The following is a 19,302-nucleotide window of genomic DNA, read 5'->3' on the forward strand; positions in this document are numbered from 1 at the left end:
TTTGCTAAAAACTGTGCTGTTCGAAGAATCATACACTATTCTATAATAGTTTTTTTTATTAGTTTCATGTTTTATTGTCTTTTTATACATATATTTATCTATTACATAATGTAAGCGTAGATAATTATATTTACATTTATTTACATATATGGAAATATTTATATGGATATAGAGATGATTATATTCATATGTATATTTATGTCGTTATTGACAGACAACAAAGATCCTACAATTGCCTTCCAACCACCCAGTACATACTTCGTTGAAAATGAACACGCGAAAATATTAAGGATTATATATTGAAAATTACACAGTCTTTATGTAAAAACCTTGGGCACATTCGAACAAGCTCTAATTACGAGCAAACAGTATGTATTTCTTCCATCGATAGTTTTGCGAAACACAACCAGTTCACGTAAAATAAAAAAGATGTTTTCGAGATCCATCGACTTTTCGATATCGTTTCACGGATAGGAGCCAAACCTCTCTGGTTTAATCGGATTCTGGTCGTGTCGCCAGTTGTATCAACTCTGTACTGTTAGTCGAGCGTACGAGCGAGCCGTATATATTACTCAACAATGTGTACATGCGTATTATTAATGAGCGCCGCTTTATTCGTGGACTTGTCGTGCTCGCGCGCACCAAAAAGCACATGTTCGAGACACGTGCGCGTAAACGCGCTCGTGGCGCGAGATCTTGTCACGCGACACGATTATGAAACATACCGAATTCGTGAAAAAACGGACCTCAGATTTTATGTGACGTCGAAAAGTTGTTAAAAATTATTATTTTTGTATATTCAGCACATTTTATTCAGATGCATTCATGTAATTAAGTATGCATCAAAAATTGCAAACTGCTCTCTGAACGATCCGCAAAATCAATTTGACATCCATTAACAAAGTTTCTGCTGAAACATTGAGTAATGTTAAGAAGAAAGCTATACAATTAAAAGTGTTATTTTCGTATGGTAAAAATCGTTATAGATCTGGTTTCTTAACACAATCGAATACGATCATGTTCTTCGTGTAACGATATTGACATTATCAATCAGTACTTGAAAAACTGTCGCGGAGATAAGATCGTGTTAAAGTAACTTATTACGATCGGGAAGAGCGAAGATTTATATTGCTATGAATGATCAATTAAGTTCTAAACTAATGAAAGTTCATTTTAGTTTGGGAACTCTGATTTCAAAAGACTTAAAAGATTTCTAATACGTAAAATTAGCAAAATTTACCTGTCAACATTACTATGAATTTCCAGCGCCAGTTAGGTGCTCTTTATCTTATCAAACGCTAAAACAATCATTTCTTTTGATTGTTCGATACTTAACGCTAGAACAACCGACAATGGATGTATAATTACTTTAAAATTAAAAATGAATTAGAGAACATAATAGAATGGTAATGAAAAATGAATTAGCATGTACAATGTCTCTTCATCCCTACATAAATGGGCGCACATTTCGAAAAGTGCAATATCAATTTATTATCACCGATATCAGGAAAGTGACCAGAAATAAACCCGGGTAGAATTGCGATTTACGCGACGATAATCGAGTCAATAAGTTTCTAAGTCGCAAGTCGATCGCGCTTGTATAAATTCACTGATTTCTGAAACGCTTCTCGAAAATTTAAATTTGATCGTATTCGCGATTCCCTTCAAACGTTCTGTTATTCCTCGAAATAAAATAGGAGTTTCTAACGAAAGATGCGAGTACAACAGAATAATTTAAGGACGAATGCACGTTGCGCGATCAAAACGTTCGATTTTCTTGCAGAAGCTCGACAAACGTTCCCGGAAACGTTTAATATTAACGAAGAAAATCCTTGAAATGCTTTCGATTCAAACGAATTCGCGGTTCGAGCCGCTCGTCGCTCGTCGCCCGAAGATCACCGAAAACACACGATTACCGACATTAAGAAACAGCGCGATTTTCGAATGCTTCTCGGAAACGTCTCACGGTCGCATTAATTGCATTCTTCGTATCGTTCGTGGGCATCTAATGTTTGCGGAAAAATGCTTAAGTACTGTTAATTAAACAATTAATTGGTTCTTCACGTATACACTTTCCAGAAATGTTGAAACATATAGGTACATACATAATATATGTTAGTTCATTCTGTAAGTACAGGAAATTCTTTTAGCGCGTATGTATAGTACATTCAGTATAAGACAGTGTAACGGGTGACAGCTAATTATAAAATTAGTTGAATTCAATTGCTCGCGACCATTGTTTCAAAAATGGTATTATCTCTTCGAACGAATGGCCCCTATAATTGCTACTTTCCTTGAAAAAATATTATTTTTGAACCCTCCTCTATTTCGCTTGACGCGATTCGCGAGTCGAATCCTCTCGCTTGATAGGATAAATCATGCGCTTCGAAACACAGATAAAAGCTGCAGAAATGGAGCGAGTCGTACGTTGTATCTCGAGAAGGGCAAACGAAAGAATAAGCCACGATGATGCTGGAAAGAGAGGAGAACCGTCCTCGAAAGGTTATCATCGGGGAAACGGGAGCGTTAATTTTCCTGGGTGTTGGAGTTGACGAAACAACACGAAGACATATTTCTCCGACAACGATATCGAAATAATGATTAATAAACGGCGGGAAAATATCGGTGGAAATACATCGACCCCTTTTTCCATGGTAAAACGAATGATGGATGATTCAACTACTTGTTGACGCTAAATAAACTGTTATTCCTTTGTTCGCAATTTTAAATAAAACTAAAAATCGTAATTTATATAAAAATTATATTCATATAAATTACATCATATATCGTTGATGGTAGAATTCGATGAAATAATATCGAGAACGTATCGTTGTTTGAACGATGCAAACATCTACACTGTTAGAGTTTCTTGAACTCCAAGATAAATAGAAATAAGAACAAAGCGTCAAGAAATTCTGAAGCGTACGTTGCTCCAAACGGCTACAAAACCTTGAAAATTACATTCTTATCAATTAAAAAATACATTAGATTCTTGTATCTGAAATCCGTCGAGCGAGAATTTCTTGAGACAAATTTCTAAATTTTACATTATTTCGTTATCACATTTTTGTGTATAGGAAATGAAATATCCAAAGAAATAGTATTCATAAAATTCAGAAAAAATGAATGATATGTTAACTAGGTAGTTGCGATCCACGGATTAACCCTTTAACTGTGAAAGACGTACATGTATGTTCTCACAAGTAGCATCGTTACAAACAACATAACAACATGGCTGAACCAATGTCGATGAGAGATAAAAAATTGCCGATTAAACGATTCAATCTAAACTAGCTAAATTTACCGTGTCGATATGGCTCATCAATCAGCGCGTTTCCGGTGCATCGAATATGCAAAAGCATTTGAAGATGTTCGTGTGCTGATTCCGTGAAGTTACCGTAGCTGGTCCTCCTAAGTTCCTGCCGCCTTTTCTCAAGGTCGGGTGCCATTAGGTCCCCAAGGACCCTTGGCCCAGAAAGCTCCTCTTCTCGGCCGGTTCTTTCACCGATTTCCGATAGAAACTCTCAATCCTTACACGTGTTCACTTCCTGTCCCCTATTCACGACTTCCATCCCCAAATGCACGTGGTCCCTCTCCGACGATACACCAGGTTCATCCCTTAAATCGTTCCCCAACCCTTTCTCCGTGTTCTCCAAGTTCTCTGTCAAGCGTTACAAGTTTCTTTTCACATAAAAGTATAGAAAATGGCGTTCGAGAAGAATCTTAACCGATACGTTTAATCAGTGACACATCACGAAAACGGTTTTCGTCGAAAGATGATCGGCAGACACACGAAATAATCGACGCACCGGTTGAGCCGCATCGCGCGATCACGACGAGTGCCAGACGCGTACTGGCGTTCCTTGTCTTCGTCGCCAATCGGCCAAACCCGGCATGCTTTGAATAACGAGTAAATAAGCCCCCACCATGCCACGGTCACGCAACACGTTTATACGCTCCTGCATCCCCGATCGGCTCGGATATAGTCGAGGAGGAAGGTGACCAATCAGCAGCCGCTAATTACACCGACCACGGCTATCTATCGCATCTCCTCCGACTCGCTACTACTCGCTTGTTTGCCTCGAATCTGCTCTTGTTGCGCGCAGTACTGCCACCATTTTTCTTACACAATTTGCTACTTTTTGTTTAGCGGACATTTCTCTGTTGCGGCCAGACAAATATCGGTAATGAACGGCTCACTCGCAAGTTAAGCATTTGCTAATTTAGACAGTTTAGGATTCTGAGCTTTAGGAATTTAGATAAAAAAAATTCAATAGCAAATGATATTTCATCTACACGAGGTTTTCTATAAAATTATATTACCAGAAATAACAGGTACCTGTTCTGAAAATCGTGATAGCTGCAATAAGCAATCGCCTGGTCAAGAGTTCCCCTAAATTCGAAAGAATAACTGTACAAACTTGGATATCTTGAAATTTGAACCGACTATAGGCAGTAATTGCAAACGGTACCGCGTTACCCTTTAAGCGAAAGACGCTTAAACCAAAGAATCACTCGAGATCTTGCACTTCTTGGTCCTAATTGCTTATAGCGATCGAACTTTTTACACCAATTCGAACAAGAAGCAAACACGACAGTCGAAATGAAGGACACGTGCTAACTACCTGGTTTGGTACACCTGTACTCGACGAATTAAAAAAACAAATACAATTTCGTTGACTTTCTTGAATTTATGGTGCATGATTTTCAGTCACGAGACAAATAGAATAGAATATAATATCCGGAAATACTGGATTTACGGGTGATTTTAGGAGCACGGCGAACTCGTAAACTGATTGATGTCCTTTCCATAACACGGACTCATCCGAGTGTCTTTTGCACCTTTTAGTATCTCCTCGATGTCCTTCTATCAGCCTTTTCCTCGCTGATAGAAGAACAACGCTAGGTGATACTATCGAAAATTTAGTTCAAATACAATCCGATATGACGACAAATTGAAAAACCGCGAGGCAAGTCTCGGCGAATTAACATCGAAGGTTAACGCTTGCTCGTTTTCCTAGTTGCTCACCTGCTCGAAGCGTAACGCTTTTACATAAATTAATATAATCTACGATGCGATTATACGATAGAAAAACTTCTTAAGAGAAGTTAATTTCATTTTTCCTTCCTCGCTTTGTAAGATCCATATTTTTATCTGTATTCAATAGCAAGGCTGTTATTAATTGGCAGTAAAGATGCTTAATTGTTACGTGATTACGAGGGAAGAACGTGGTACGGAAGACCTTGCTTAACGAGCCGCGATAAAGCGATGAATATTTTACGAAATAAGAAACGAGCGACAATAAACACGCGGGTTAATTTGCGTAAAACGGAAGGCACGCTTAGCCGTTATCGAGCAAATATGAAATTAACGAAACTATGGAATAAAAAAAGATCTTACTTGGGCATAACGAAAATACGTTGACATCGGAAGTTATCGGTCTGAAATTTATTATTTAAATCTCGCTGAACGCCGAATGATTACGTCGAAAATAGATTAAAAGGGGAAAAAATTGACCCCATGAATCTACCTTTCACAGAATTCGCGATAAATCGCACGTATTTCGTCAGAAAACTTTCTCTATGAAGCTTTCTTTCCTGTTTCTCGAAATGGAGAAAAAAATGGCGGGAGCTTGCAGGGATGAAACGATAAGAAACATTGACGGATTGTTAATAATAGTGAGTAAACAAATCTAAAACGATGCCCATCTGAAAGCAACAATCGAGAACTCGTGACCCTAGTGACATTAAGACTGACCTAACCAAGTCAGCACACTCGACTCACGCTAACGAATCGCTTATCTTCCCCGCTGCGTATGTGGTATTTTTTCTTTCATCTTTTTTCCCTCTTCGAACAGCCGCCAATCGTCGCGAATGCTTCCGAACCCGATGTAGCCGGTTTCTTATCGTCGCATCCAGACTAATCTATAGCCGGATACACGCTATACCGCGATCACGAATGCGTCGCGATCGATCTAACGAGGATGCTGTTCAAACGCGAGAAGATATCTCTCTATGCTGATCCTGAAATCGAAGGTTCAACGAATTTAGAAGGAAACCGAGTATTTTTAACAGCACCGAGAGTCGGGAAATCCTTTAGATTTTTCAACATTTTACTATTTTAACACCGACGAAACATCTTTCATCGAAGCGGGAGAATCAGAGAGTTTCGAGAACTTTGGAAACGTTGAGAATTTCGGGAGCGATTAGACTCGAGAGTTTGAAGAATTTTGAGAAGGCGTTTAAACATATAACGTGCCACATCGTTTGACCTCGCTCACATTATCTTGAAGCAATTTCATAGACGCCGTCTATAAATTTGAGTTTCGCAAGGATAGAGCATGAAGGTCTACAATAATTTCTCTATCAAAATGATCCGATACCACGCGACGATCCAAAACAAGACATATTCACGGAGCCATTGATAAAATTACACTATCGTTACTCTTTCGTAATCGTCGACAAATCATGCTCTTCCTCTTTTTCTTATCTTACGGGTTCGTCTCGACAAACGCTGAGATTCTAATTTCGCCACAACGCTATTAACAACTCGAGTCGATTACATTCAATCCGTATGAATCATGTCAACGTGTAATCGTTGATCAAACGTTTTTTACCGATCTTGAAAAGCAAAAATGATCGGAACACGAAAATAAAGAAACCAATATACACACGTTACTAATTTATCAGAGGATTGTTATAGATCCATCGATAGATCTCTGTTTCTGCTCGAACAACAACGAGAACAAATTAATTCGTAGAAGATAAAGAGCTGGACACGTGCGATAAATAGATTCGGATTGTGTCTTAAGTATCCACTGCGAAGGCTAAAAAAGGTTGAATATTCACGTCGCTCGACAACAGACATCGTTCAACGTACAAACTCGTGTTATCGACCGGCGATTATACAGTATACATATGCGTGAAAGTGACAGATAAAGCTAAAAATGGACAATTATAGAAACAATAAGCGGTCTTAATTATGGACACTCTAATATCGTTTCCTCGTTGCTATTTGTCTTATATCCTTTTCCTAAACTCCTTTTTCTTCATAGCGAATCTATATAAAGTGTCAATATACGAGACTCTACTGTATCAGAAAAAAACTGCAATATCCTAACGATCAATAGCCGATTTGTAGTCGGCTTTTCATTGCCAGAGATCACCGACCGGACGTAATCAGCTTTCCTCGTTCTCTCGCCGACTAAAGAAGCGCTTAACTAAATGTATGCCTGAATATCGATTCGATACACCAGACCACAACGTACGTACAAATTAATTTTTACAGGGTTCAGATAATTAGCTATTGTTTGATAAAGGAGTCGCGTTCAAAACTATAACAATTTAAAATTCTATTTCGATATATTGCATTAGTCTTAACAATATTTCTTTGCCTCAGTTTCGTTGTCTCGTCGATTGAATCTCGTATACGATGCGTGTTTGGTAAATCGATAGCTGGAAACAGTACAGATTCCATTGACTTGCACGCCATCTCTCGGGACGTGCACACTAATTTAACTTCGGACGGATTTTATGATCTCGTTAGACAAGATGATTCATCTAACTATTACAATCTGAATTACCGAATTGTAAACTGTTTGTTATACGAACTAATGTCGCAGTCTGCTTTATACGACAACGACTTCAACAGCTCTATCTGGTGTCACGTGTACGAGACTATAAGTACGTTTTAATCTTTTCTAGTTCAATTTTACGTAACAACAAAGTTCTCGTCAAAGAACTACCTCCGAAGCCGCCATCCTGAATCATAAGCGTGAATCAAGGAGCACCAACTATCGTGAAATAATAAATAGCTAATCGTTTGAACCAATCGATTCGTTGAACTATTATCGATTCCTTGAAAATGAACGTTCGGCTGTAATATAGCAAATATTACAAAACACTGTGTCGTATTTTTGAACTTGATGCTAACAACTATTCATAAAAAAAATCAAGAAATCGATAAATTTGTAAATTCGTCAATCTGAAAATCTGAAAGTTTTCAAAGGAAAAGCAATAAAATGCCGGCAAAATTCCTGAGAATGAATTCCAGACACGAGAAGATGTCTCGTGCGTGGAACCACCCACCCTTGCCGCGCTTACCCGAGCTGTCGGACAAGTACGTTTTCATATTGTTCAAGCATGATGGATCCACTTGTCAAGGTAGACATACTGTTGTTTCAACAGGTGTTGAATCAACGATTGTTCGAAATATACGTGACTATGGAACCTCGACAAATGACAGCCAACCAGACGCGTCAGACGAAGGAAGCAAGTCGTCGTCGACAAAAACGGCAGCCACGATTAGATAATCGTTGACTGATGCGATCAATTAACGCGTACACACAGGACGTGGCATAATTTCTAGACGCAATCGTGACGTCTTCGCCACTCGGCGGACACCGAGTTTATCAATGCTGTGCATTCAAGTGTAAGAGACGTTTAATCGGATGCTTTGCACGCAAGTGGTATGTAAGTACAATCGAGGAAAGCTCGAAAGAAATAGACACGTATGTATATGTGTGCAGAATGTGTATCCAGCTGCGACCGTATTGTTTGACTTAATCTATTTTCAATGGACGTTTATCCGCGTATTGAACAACGTTATCTGTCCTAGTCACTGTTTTCAACTGTTCAGACCGTGATACAAGCTAACGTACAAACAGGAAAGACTTTGTAATATGGCTTCGTTCTTCGAATATGTACTTTCTTTCTATTTACACAATTAATTACTGTTAATGCTTTCTACCGATTCTGACGAATTTAGGTCAGCACGTTAACATGACACGGAGAATGATTTGCTAGAGATTATACTTACAACTTAGGATATTGACACTAAAACTAAATTAGTGTTCAATTAGTATCGGTAAACGATAAAGTGCACGGTATCTTGAAACAAACTTGAAGATCAATTCTTAGTCGCACTGTTCGTGAAGAATGCGTTGAGACAAGCACGCGACTCGGACATTTTTCATGGCTTCTTCGGGTACATTTCGATAACGATCTGAAAATGTCGTATCGAGAGTCACCGCTTCCTCAAGCAAGGCCTATGCAAACGCAATACATAGTGCAACAACTATTAACACGAAGAGTGAGTCAGCAGACAATGCGATAGAGTCCAATGTGCACTAGAGGGATGCCGACAACGTCGTCGTCGTCGCGGAGTGTTTGCTCGTCCCGACGCTAAGCAACGCGTCCGTATTCTTTGCGTCCAATAATCGTAAGTAATTGTTTTCAGATAGGACGTTATTTACGGTGCAGTGCAGTCCCAGCTTGGCGAACCCGCAATTGCTTCTATTGTGATCATTTAAACGGTGAGCAGCAGGGAGAACGACTGAATTTTCTAGAGAAAATGACGGTATAATTTAACAAACATTAAACTATGACTCATACTTCTACATCAGCTATATCCATCCAATCTCCGATATAACTCACAATAAACTAGAATTTGTAAACGTTAGTGTACATTATACATTCGATTAAAGTGCATCGTCTTATCTACAATTTCGACCATCGTGTCGCCCCCACCCACTCGATCGAAAATCGAGCAAATATTGAAAAGACGAAAAAGAAATTTTTCAAAGGACAAGGAAAGAATCGAAGAACGATTTGTACCTAGGAGAGAAAAGAGCATCCATGAATCTTCTGTAATCGCGAAGCGAGTTCGATCCAAAACGAGGACGTAGATTCGAAGGGGGTTGCATTGACGCCATCGCGATCCACAGATTTCGCGCGTGAGTGTGCTCGAAGAGGAACGATCGGCAGTCTCGTTCGGCTCGTTGAACATGAATCTTGTCTCCCGCTGGACGATGACCCGTCGCGTTTATTTATCATCGTCGTCTCTCTTTCTCTGTCTCTGTATACGGTTCGTCTGTTATTCGGTGACTTGCTCGCGCCATCGTCAACCAGGCGATGACTGCACATTGTAATCTATACATATGTATCCTTAGATCAACAGAAGTATACCGATCATTATTCTCCTGCCACTTGTCATTGATCCTAAAACAGTCTAGAGAGAATCAAGAAAGAGTCATAAGCATTAAGGAAGGTCTTAAATATATTTAAGGGAGAAGGAATCTATAGAGAACCTAGGAGCTATAATTCTGGTGCGTCCTAGATCTAAAAACATGAGATCTGATCACACACGTTAAACTAATTTCTGAAGGATTTAAAATTTGTCATCTACACTTTGCTATCGCTGCGTCATCGTTGTCTACCGTTTACGAAGTCCACTTTGATCGTTCGAAGCCGATAATAGGGTAGCTCTTCAAATCGGATATTCGAGACTGTTTGGCCTGTAGACAATCGTTATCAATATCGTCGACATTAAATCGCTTTTGCGACGATAATACCGTGCATTCCTTCGAAATCTTGCTCGCTGATCCAATTGAACAGAACGCTTCTTATTGATGCATACATCGACGGGAATTCCGATCGATCAGGCGAGGAGAACAATCACCAAGGATCATTCTAGCAGAATTATTACGGGTCATTCGCTCAGCCTTCGCGATTGGGACAAGCATTAAATAGTCGCGCTTTTCTCGAGGCTGGTCTCGACAATTTATCGATAGGTGGACGGCCTGTTATCGCGCCGTGGTTCTCATTGTTGTAGACTCGTTAACGTATCGATAACGAGAACAATGATCCGTAGAAAAGGAGAATCGACGGTTCTTGCTCTCCCTCCTATCGAGAAAATCCTTCGCGAGCGCTAAAATTACTCGCGGTAAATCGAACGAATGACCCATAAGGTCGCGGATGCCTTTCCTCTCCCCCTTCCATCATTTTCTGTCGCTAATCATTCGACTTCTACTCTCTTTTTCCGCTCTTCAGTGAATTTGCAATTTTTTATTATACACTCATCTATTTTATTACGACGCATCGAATCGCCACGCGTTATATTGCCACGTATTGTACCAAGCACGATATGATATTAAAGGAAAGGCCAACTAGTAAGCATGATGGCTTTTTATCCTGACAATCAAGCATCGCTTTATGTAACATCGCCGCCACGTTTGTACAAGTTATCGGTGAAACGAGACGGTGTAAATAGGGATTAACGGTCGTGAACAGAAGTCACGTGTGCGACTAGAAAAGCAACAAGTATCATCGTTAGTATTAGTTATTATCTGGTGGCCTTCTTTCGGTACGAAGTGTTTTAGTTTTGCTAAAATATCGGTTAATTATTTAGATTCTTTCATCGGTTGAAATGCAGTAGAACTACGCTAGAATTTAATCTTACTATGCGACATTTCATCTAAAAAGCCAAACAATATAAAAAATAAAGCTGACCATGTAAAGTGAAATTCTATAATTCGTAGAAATCATTTACGATTCGAAGTATTTGTTAACTTTCAAAATTTCTTAATTTTCCTCGCTGGATTCGAAGATAACACCTCGTGACCATACTCGTGCCTGAACTAACGCGTGTCGATCTAAAATTATTAGATAATTTTCCCCGTATGTCGCTCAAACAAACGGCACAGTATATAATTCGAAAACGATGTACAGATAAAACCCAAATCTGATCGAACCCTGTATATAAATACTCTATTAAAAAACCCACGTAGAAATTACTCATGGCAAATAAAACTCGATACAACGAACTACTACCATCTAGTTGCGTACTTGACCGACAAGTTCGCGGTTTTACGAAATCGTTCACCTACTGACAGCTTTTCAGATGCAAATTTTGCGACACGCAAGCATAAGTAACATGTACAGCTTGTGAATGAAATATCCGAAAAGTACGCGTTATCCTGTTCAGAGACTCGTAACAATTTTACTGCCTGTTATTCCTCTGCTTTTACCAGGATGAACACGAGAAGAATAAAATGTACGACTGTCGCTATTTGACCTGGGTGAAGACTGACAAGTACTTCCTGGTGTTATGTCAGACGTTAACTTCGATTTTATTTTAGATCTACGTACGTAACGCGGGAAGTCTACTAAACAAGAATCGTATTTATAATTAAATTGCACGCTTCAGATCATCGTTTGTAAGTTTAATTGATTCTATGATTATAAATGGTGAACTTTCGAACATTTTCATTTGTGGACATGCCAAAGCGAGTGTTTACGAAAAGGGATACACGTGGAATCGTGAATTCTTTTTCTTCTTTTTCCTTCTTTTTCGTCCTCTTTTCTGCTGTCATGATAAATATTATTCTTACCGCGCCATGACTCAAAATTCTTCCAGAATCGTCGATGTGAACCGAAACATTGTCATCGAATAAGTGCAGTCTACTCCTGTGCGCTTAATTTTTAATCCGCATACATAGAAAATTTCGATGCTGTCAATCTCTGGAATTCTGTTTACGTTATTTTCGAATCACGTAAATACACTATAGTTAATCGTTGCTCAAAAATAATTTTTCTTGAAAAAAAAAAAGATCTTACTTCGAAAGAAAAATGTCTGATCTAAAATTCAACGAGTAAACGGTGTGAGTCATCGAAGGCGCAAACTTCAGTTATCGCGAATCATTTTGCACGATACTTCGAGCTTCAATTCACGTTTATCAGACGTAGTAATCGTGTTGTTAATTAGCGTCAAAGGAGTGTGCCGACAGAAACGCGACTCAGTTGATTGAAAAATACGCTGAGTCGTTGAGGAGCGCCAGAAAACGCGAGCGTTCGTTAACAACTGCAATTGGCCTTATTAATGCGAGTCAAACACGATAACAAACCTCTCTTTTTTTCTTTCTTTCTTTCTCTCTTTCTCCTTGTGCTCGTCGGCGGACGAAAAATGTCATCATGCGTGACACGTTGTTGCTCCACGAATCTTTCATAACAAGTTACGCGAATTGAATTCGCGCAAGAGTCGATTCGTCACTTGTTAGATCATCGTCCTCCAATGCAAAATCACATAGACTGAAAATGTTCAAAATTTAGTACTTCAGAGAGATCCGAGTAATTGTAATCTAGAGAAGTGGAAATGTAAGAAATTAAGGGATCCATAAGATTTCAAATTAGTTTATTGACCTACACTGAACTTGTACTAAACAACTGGATCCGTCGCGAACAGCATCGATAAGTACAAAGCAAACTAGACCCTGATACGCGAGCGCGTAAAAAAGAAGGCGAAAGGTGATTTTCGACGGTCGAATAACACCATACCCGCGGACGTTATGATATTTCATATTTTCTCTTTGCTCGAAGTATGAATTTCAAGAATGTAAAGACCACAAGGTCGATTGAAACGCGCTGTACGAATACGAAGCAGGGACACGAAGGGTGAAGTTGGTCTCCGTCGAACGACGCCAACATAAACTGGTTTTCATCCGAATTCTTCTCTCTCGGAGAGGACTTGCTACGTCGTATTATGCGAACGTACGTAAGTATCTATGCGCATACGAGAGCCTATGCACTTCTCTTGGTGCAACCATTGTCAGATTATCCTGCTACTAACCGAACAAGGTCAAGGTAGCTTGATTTTTCATTTTCTGCCACCCACCGGCAAACACTGTCGTTCTTTTTGTCGCGAAGAGGATATTGTGTACACTGTCTGCAATCGGTGACGCATCGAGCAAACGTGGATCTTGTGGATCTGACACAAATTAAAAAACCGAGATTAAAAAGAATACCTGTTGGACGTTTTTTGGTTCTTGTATGCTTAATTTGTTCGGTCAGACTTGGATAAGCAATCGTCATAAGTGTATAAAACCTGCGATTCATGATATGATATTGCAACTAATTTCAAATTAATCAACCGAGTACAATCGAACATAAAATCAAACCAATCACAAAATTATTACAATTCTTTAAAACACTCGCGTTGATCGAACGACGATTGCAATTACGTTACCATTACTGCAGATTGCACAACTGCAGTGATAGATAACACCGTGAACATAATAAACAACTAGTTTCTTCGTAACGAATGAAAATAAATTCAGCGAATCGAAGTGTACACATAAATCCATGAATGAATCGCGAGAAAAAAACGGGCTGTTGTGAAACATGCATCGAACACTCGAATGTAAACGAGAAAAAAATAATGAATATTATGAATTACTAAACGCGTAATATAAGAGAAAGAAATAAATTTTCAAGAAGTATTCGATCATCGCAATAATAATTGCGTACTTCAATCGTTTCGTCTTTTTCCTCTTGCATGTTCCGCCGTCTTTCTGCATAAATTTCACATGAATGATTGTAAACCATAACAGTATCGACGTCATGTACGCTTCATCACTCGTGGTTTGAGCAAAATACGCTCGATTATCCTGCGGTGGGGCACAGATTATGCATCACGACCGCATAATTGTATCGTCGCCGAACGAAAATGCGGCGAACGGGTGTCTGTAAACAATCGCAAAAACCGAACTGTCTCGAAAAATGACGATGCTCACTACTCCCATATAGCGAGACGATATACATAGGGACATGTTTGAACCTAGGAATATTAAAGTGATCTGGGGATATAGGAGTCTAGAGGTATCTGGATGCATTTCGACATACCGTGCAAACATATTACCGATAAGTCGATATTTCTTGAAATCTTCGTATAAGTGGATTCGCAACTAATTAGAGCGACGTTCCATTGAATTAGCGATGAACGCATTAAATTATCTAGACCATTGCGAATATTTCTCGCGAATCATTGGATATTCCACTGAGTTGGCATTCGATGCATCATGTTTTCTTGATAATCGAGAAATTTTCACGCGAATTTCTAACTAATCAGTGGATAGAAACTTAAGTTGAAAGATCCAACTACGAAAGAAAAAGGAAATATGATTTCAAGGTGCATCGAAAGTTGCGGTGCATCAACAACTGCAACGTTGATAATGTAACGATGATAACAGTGGTTACATAATTCACCGCAGTGTTTGCAATTCGAGCGAAAGAAAAATCGCGTTCTAAATAGACACGTATAATTCAACGTATTCCAGAAATTAATAAGCAACGAACATTATTATTTCCTTACTTACGAATAACGCGTTGTCTTAGTCGATTAATTAGTCCGGCATTAGCAATTTTCTATTAAAATCATATCGAAATTTGTCGTAAATAAAGTTTTAAATGTGTAGTTCTAAATGGAGATTAATTAATCGACAGAATTTCCCTGCCAAGTTTCAACCCCTTGCGATAAACTGTGACAAGGGCGATAAAATCTAAAGAGACGGCAGTGTCGGGCGCCGCGGCGCCAGTCGCCTCTCTGTGGTCAAGCTGAAATTGTAGGCCAAATGAAATGCAACGAACGAACGGGTGAAAAGAATGAAACAAGTAGAACGCCCTAGCTTAATGCACTCCTTTCAATGATTTCTCGATTAAAAATTTCAACGTTGGAATGCATTTTGAGAGTACCACTGTTGCTCCAACTAATTTTAGACGAATCATCGTTGCCAAAACTACTATTAGATGTACCATTATTGCTAAAACTAATACTGGAAGTACCATTGTTGCCAAAAATAATCTTGAAAATACCATCACTGCTTAAATCAATATCGGGAATGCTTCGGTATTAACAAAATTAATGTTCTAAAGAATCGGTGGTAAGAAAAATAACATCAGAAATGGATGGCAGTCCAAGTGACCCAATGAAACCGAACAAAAGCATGACAGCCTAATATCCGAGCGAGAAATGGCACGAAACAAGTTAGTTCGGTTGAATCGAAACGAGTGGGAAAGGCTGCATCACTCGAGAAGGTGGCACCACCATAAATTGTTAAGATCAGTGTAGATTGACGGTGATTGAGACTACATTACAAAGGCCTTGAGTCGCTTAACACCCGTCGTGTTGGATTCATCGACCGTTATTTCTTCGAGAAATCTTTCGACTGTGAACCGAGACCCGCCACAAGGATGAAGAAGACGAAAAAGAAGGACGATTGCAAGAACGAGATACAAAATGATTCGGATGGGCGGTCCTTGACAACTTTTAAGGATGATATTTAGCCGCATATGCATTCGCATTTAAATACCTGGATTAAGAGACGAATACGAAGGCAAAAATATGGAAATGCCGTGCCAATAAAGCAATTCGACAAAAACTAGAAAAAACAGAGACGTGGAGTGGGGGAAGGGAGGAAGAGATGGATCCATTAAAACCTTAAAATTTTGTTGTGCTATGTGTAATAAGCAGGGATTGACGATGATTATTCGAATAACTTTGCATCGATACTAAAAGACTAATTCAAATTCCACGGCGTAGACTCGTTCGTTGCTATCGATTAAAATCGAACGCCAACGGAGCCGTTCATGACGCTTTAAATTTCAACGACACATTCAATTGATTTATTTCACTATTCAATACCCGTTTCATCAACATTGAGTATTACATTTACGCCAGAACAATGTCGAAGAAAGTAATGGATATAGGTGGATGACCTTTCGCACCTTGATCAATAAAACTATTTACATTTTACTATATTTTTTAAAAATATTCCAAACACATTTTTGTTACAAATACTTTGAAAAATTAAAGCAACATTGTTTGCTGACGGAATGTGATTCAGCTGATCGCGCGTATAATGATTATCGAAACACCTTGTATAACGTAACGATGAAAACGCGATCGATAGTTTTATCGGTCGGTGGCATACCGTGAAATTCATAGGAGCATGAAACTAGTTCCCAACTTAATTTGCCCACTTCGAATACCGTTATCCGATTCGAGGATACCTGCGGAACCAGTAGAAGGGGAACATTGTTCGTTCGCCCGTACGAAATATACTTGAACGCTGAACAAAGTTTATATAACCTCGCGTAACGATATCGCGATATCTCTATTCATTATCTGAATATGAAACAAAAAATAAAGAGTACAGTATAACCAAACCATGAAGTTGGTCAATGACCAAAAAAATGATCTCAGCGCAATCCGCCCGTTCACGTGCAGATTTATCGTGAAATTAGCAGACTTTCAAGGACAGGATAATATGTGCTAAATGTCGCCTTAGATGCAGACGATCGTTATATTCCTTATCGAAGTGCAGAAATTTTACGATTCGACTGAAACAGATAATAACTTACACTTGAAAAAATAAACACACGCTGGTAAATTGTCGAAGAAAAAAAATGATATCTCAAAAACGTTCCGGGCCACGTGGCCCGCAAATCAAACGCTAACTGACTCGAATGACAATTAACGCATTTTATCGTTCCATGTGAACAATCCTTGTTATTTAAGTTTCTGAATAGCAGGCAATAACGAAAAATACTTTTCGTCATTTCAAATTGACAAACTTCTAAATTTATAAATTCGGAATTTATAATGAAAGTGCATGCTTCGATTTCGCCTGATCAATTGATGCAGACATATGGCACGTTAAAGAACGGAAAAGCGCAATACGAAGACAGAAATATCGCAAGGTATCGGATGCGAAATCAACTCGATGCGTTCTGCCGGGTTAAAAACATCGATCCGCGTCTTCATCGTCATGGCAACACGTGCACTTATACAATTATCGTTGTGTGAAGGCATGTGGATGTATGTTTTCATACGGCACTGATGGCGGTATGCACACGTACACGCGGCGCACACGTACACGTCGATTACGTACGATCATGTACGCACCTCTCCTCTATTTGTTATCTTACTCTATCTTCCTCGCTCTATTCTTATCGCCAGCATGCTAAGAATGCATTTTCACGGTTTCACTAACACGCGGCTTCCGTGTGACATCCACGGAACACACTCGCCTCATTGAAATACTTTCGAGGTGTCCGTTCAATTGATTCACGGTAAACGAGATATCACGAGTCGATATCGATAACAATTAGAAACGATTAGCGGCGCCAAACGAGCCGCCGTTTGAAAATACCTGCATCGTGATCTTATTTTTTTTACGAAACAGTGAGAGCAACGCGTTGCTGTTTCTTTTTGATCCTATTCATAATAATGTTGCGTCGATATTTAACAAATTAATAATAAACATCTTTACAATAGTAATTTAGCAGCGCAATCGTATGAGAAAATTCATTTAAAGAAAAATCAAGCAGCTAAAATTATCGACTATTGACAATAATTATTTATTCGTTATTCTTATTGAAATAACGTTTCATTCGAATAATACCCATGACTATAAATAATTTAATTCTTTTTTTGGCGTGTCCGATACGATTATTCGTAACAATAAAATTAATTTCAAGTGGAGTTAATCTAACGCGACGGTAGCTACGCAGTTGATGTGTAAAGGCCAACGTCTGACAAACTTTCTTTAACGTGATAACGCTGCCCGAAGGGACGGTGCACTATCCGAGAGAAGAGAAAATAACCGTGGCTAAGTGATAACGACATTTCATCGTCAACAAACAGTGCATGTCAGACGAAGGGACGAAGTTCAGATTCATTGATAATCGCGTGCACGTTCAATATACATAATACAAATGTGTACTAGTTTCGTTTAATTTTAAACAATATGACATATCGTATTCTATTAGTAATTCATACAAGAACGAATAATAGGGAAACCGACTGATAACCATAAAGCACTGTATCAGAAAAAACCATGAATCATGTTTACTAATAATACACAGAAACGAAATGCATTTATACGAACGAGCGCGTGAAGCGTCCATATTGAAAACAGCATAACCTCACTAGATGTTTTGCTTCGTGTTTTATTCTTGACAGCAATGTATGAAATCATGGTTCTTCTTCCTTAATCACACAACCATTCAATTTAATGCGTTATGAGGAACAATCGAATCCGTTATCTCTCCTCTGTAAATTATAAGTGTAATTCTTCGAGTATGCACGGATTTATGCATAACCTTGATAGCTGACATCACGACAATCGCACATTCGTCGATTAAGTTTTATAAACAAAAATACGAGGGAATGTTCTTGCTCCAAAATATGTTTGTTCGAAATTGTATCGTTTTGAAGTACAGATCTATATTATAAAATTGAGAAAAGTAATCGAATGGAATGCACTTTTTCTTCAAAATTCTGTTATGCACTGAACATTTATTAAAAATCCGAATAGTAAAGTTTAATCTGAAGGCACGTTCAGCCATATTGTGTTGGTACCATGGAAAACGATTAGAGGGACCGAGAAACGCAGCAGGGCTATCTCGTCGACTGGCAGGCGAACCATTTCGCAAATTTTCGTGTCGTATACCAATCTATCCACTTACCGGCTGTGGCTTTGGTGTTTTTCCCATGATGCCTCCGGTTCTTCTTCTCCGATAATCGGCCCTTCAGTAACATCGTATACGCACTTTATCACGATTTTGATCACTTGCCTCGCACTGGCTACGCATTATTATTCACCCGCACGGCAGCCATTTGCCCTCTACCTACTCGGCTATAAAGCCTACCTCGCCGTTTCGTTTAGCCTTTGGCTTTCGGCCATT

At 39.0% G+C, this 19,302-nt stretch overlaps 1 protein-coding gene across 8 annotated transcripts in view; it reads right to left on the reverse strand.

Moving 5' to 3' along the window:
• The window catches only part of NFAT (nuclear factor of activated T cells 3), a 34,269-nt gene extending 14,969 nt beyond the window's left edge, over positions 1-19,300 (reverse strand). For 2 of the 8 annotated variants that reach the window (XM_076536809.1, XM_076536808.1), the window contains exon 1: positions 9,616-9,926. In XM_076536809.1, coding sequence (XP_076392924.1) covers positions 9,616-9,787 — 172 coding nt within the window. In that variant the 5' untranslated portion in view covers positions 9,788-9,926. Of the gene's footprint in view, positions 1-3,304; positions 3,920-9,615; positions 9,946-18,503; positions 18,959-19,083 lie in introns of those variants that run through there. The other 6 variants (XM_076536807.1, XM_012295811.2, XM_076536812.1 and 3 more) reach the window with 6 other exon arrangements.
• Positions 19,301-19,302: the final 2 nt, after the last annotated feature.

This window comes from Megachile rotundata, chromosome 11, assembly GCF_050947335.1.
Source record: "Megachile rotundata isolate GNS110a chromosome 11, iyMegRotu1, whole genome shotgun sequence".
Lineage (NCBI taxonomy): Eukaryota > Metazoa > Arthropoda > Insecta > Hymenoptera > Megachilidae > Megachile > Megachile rotundata.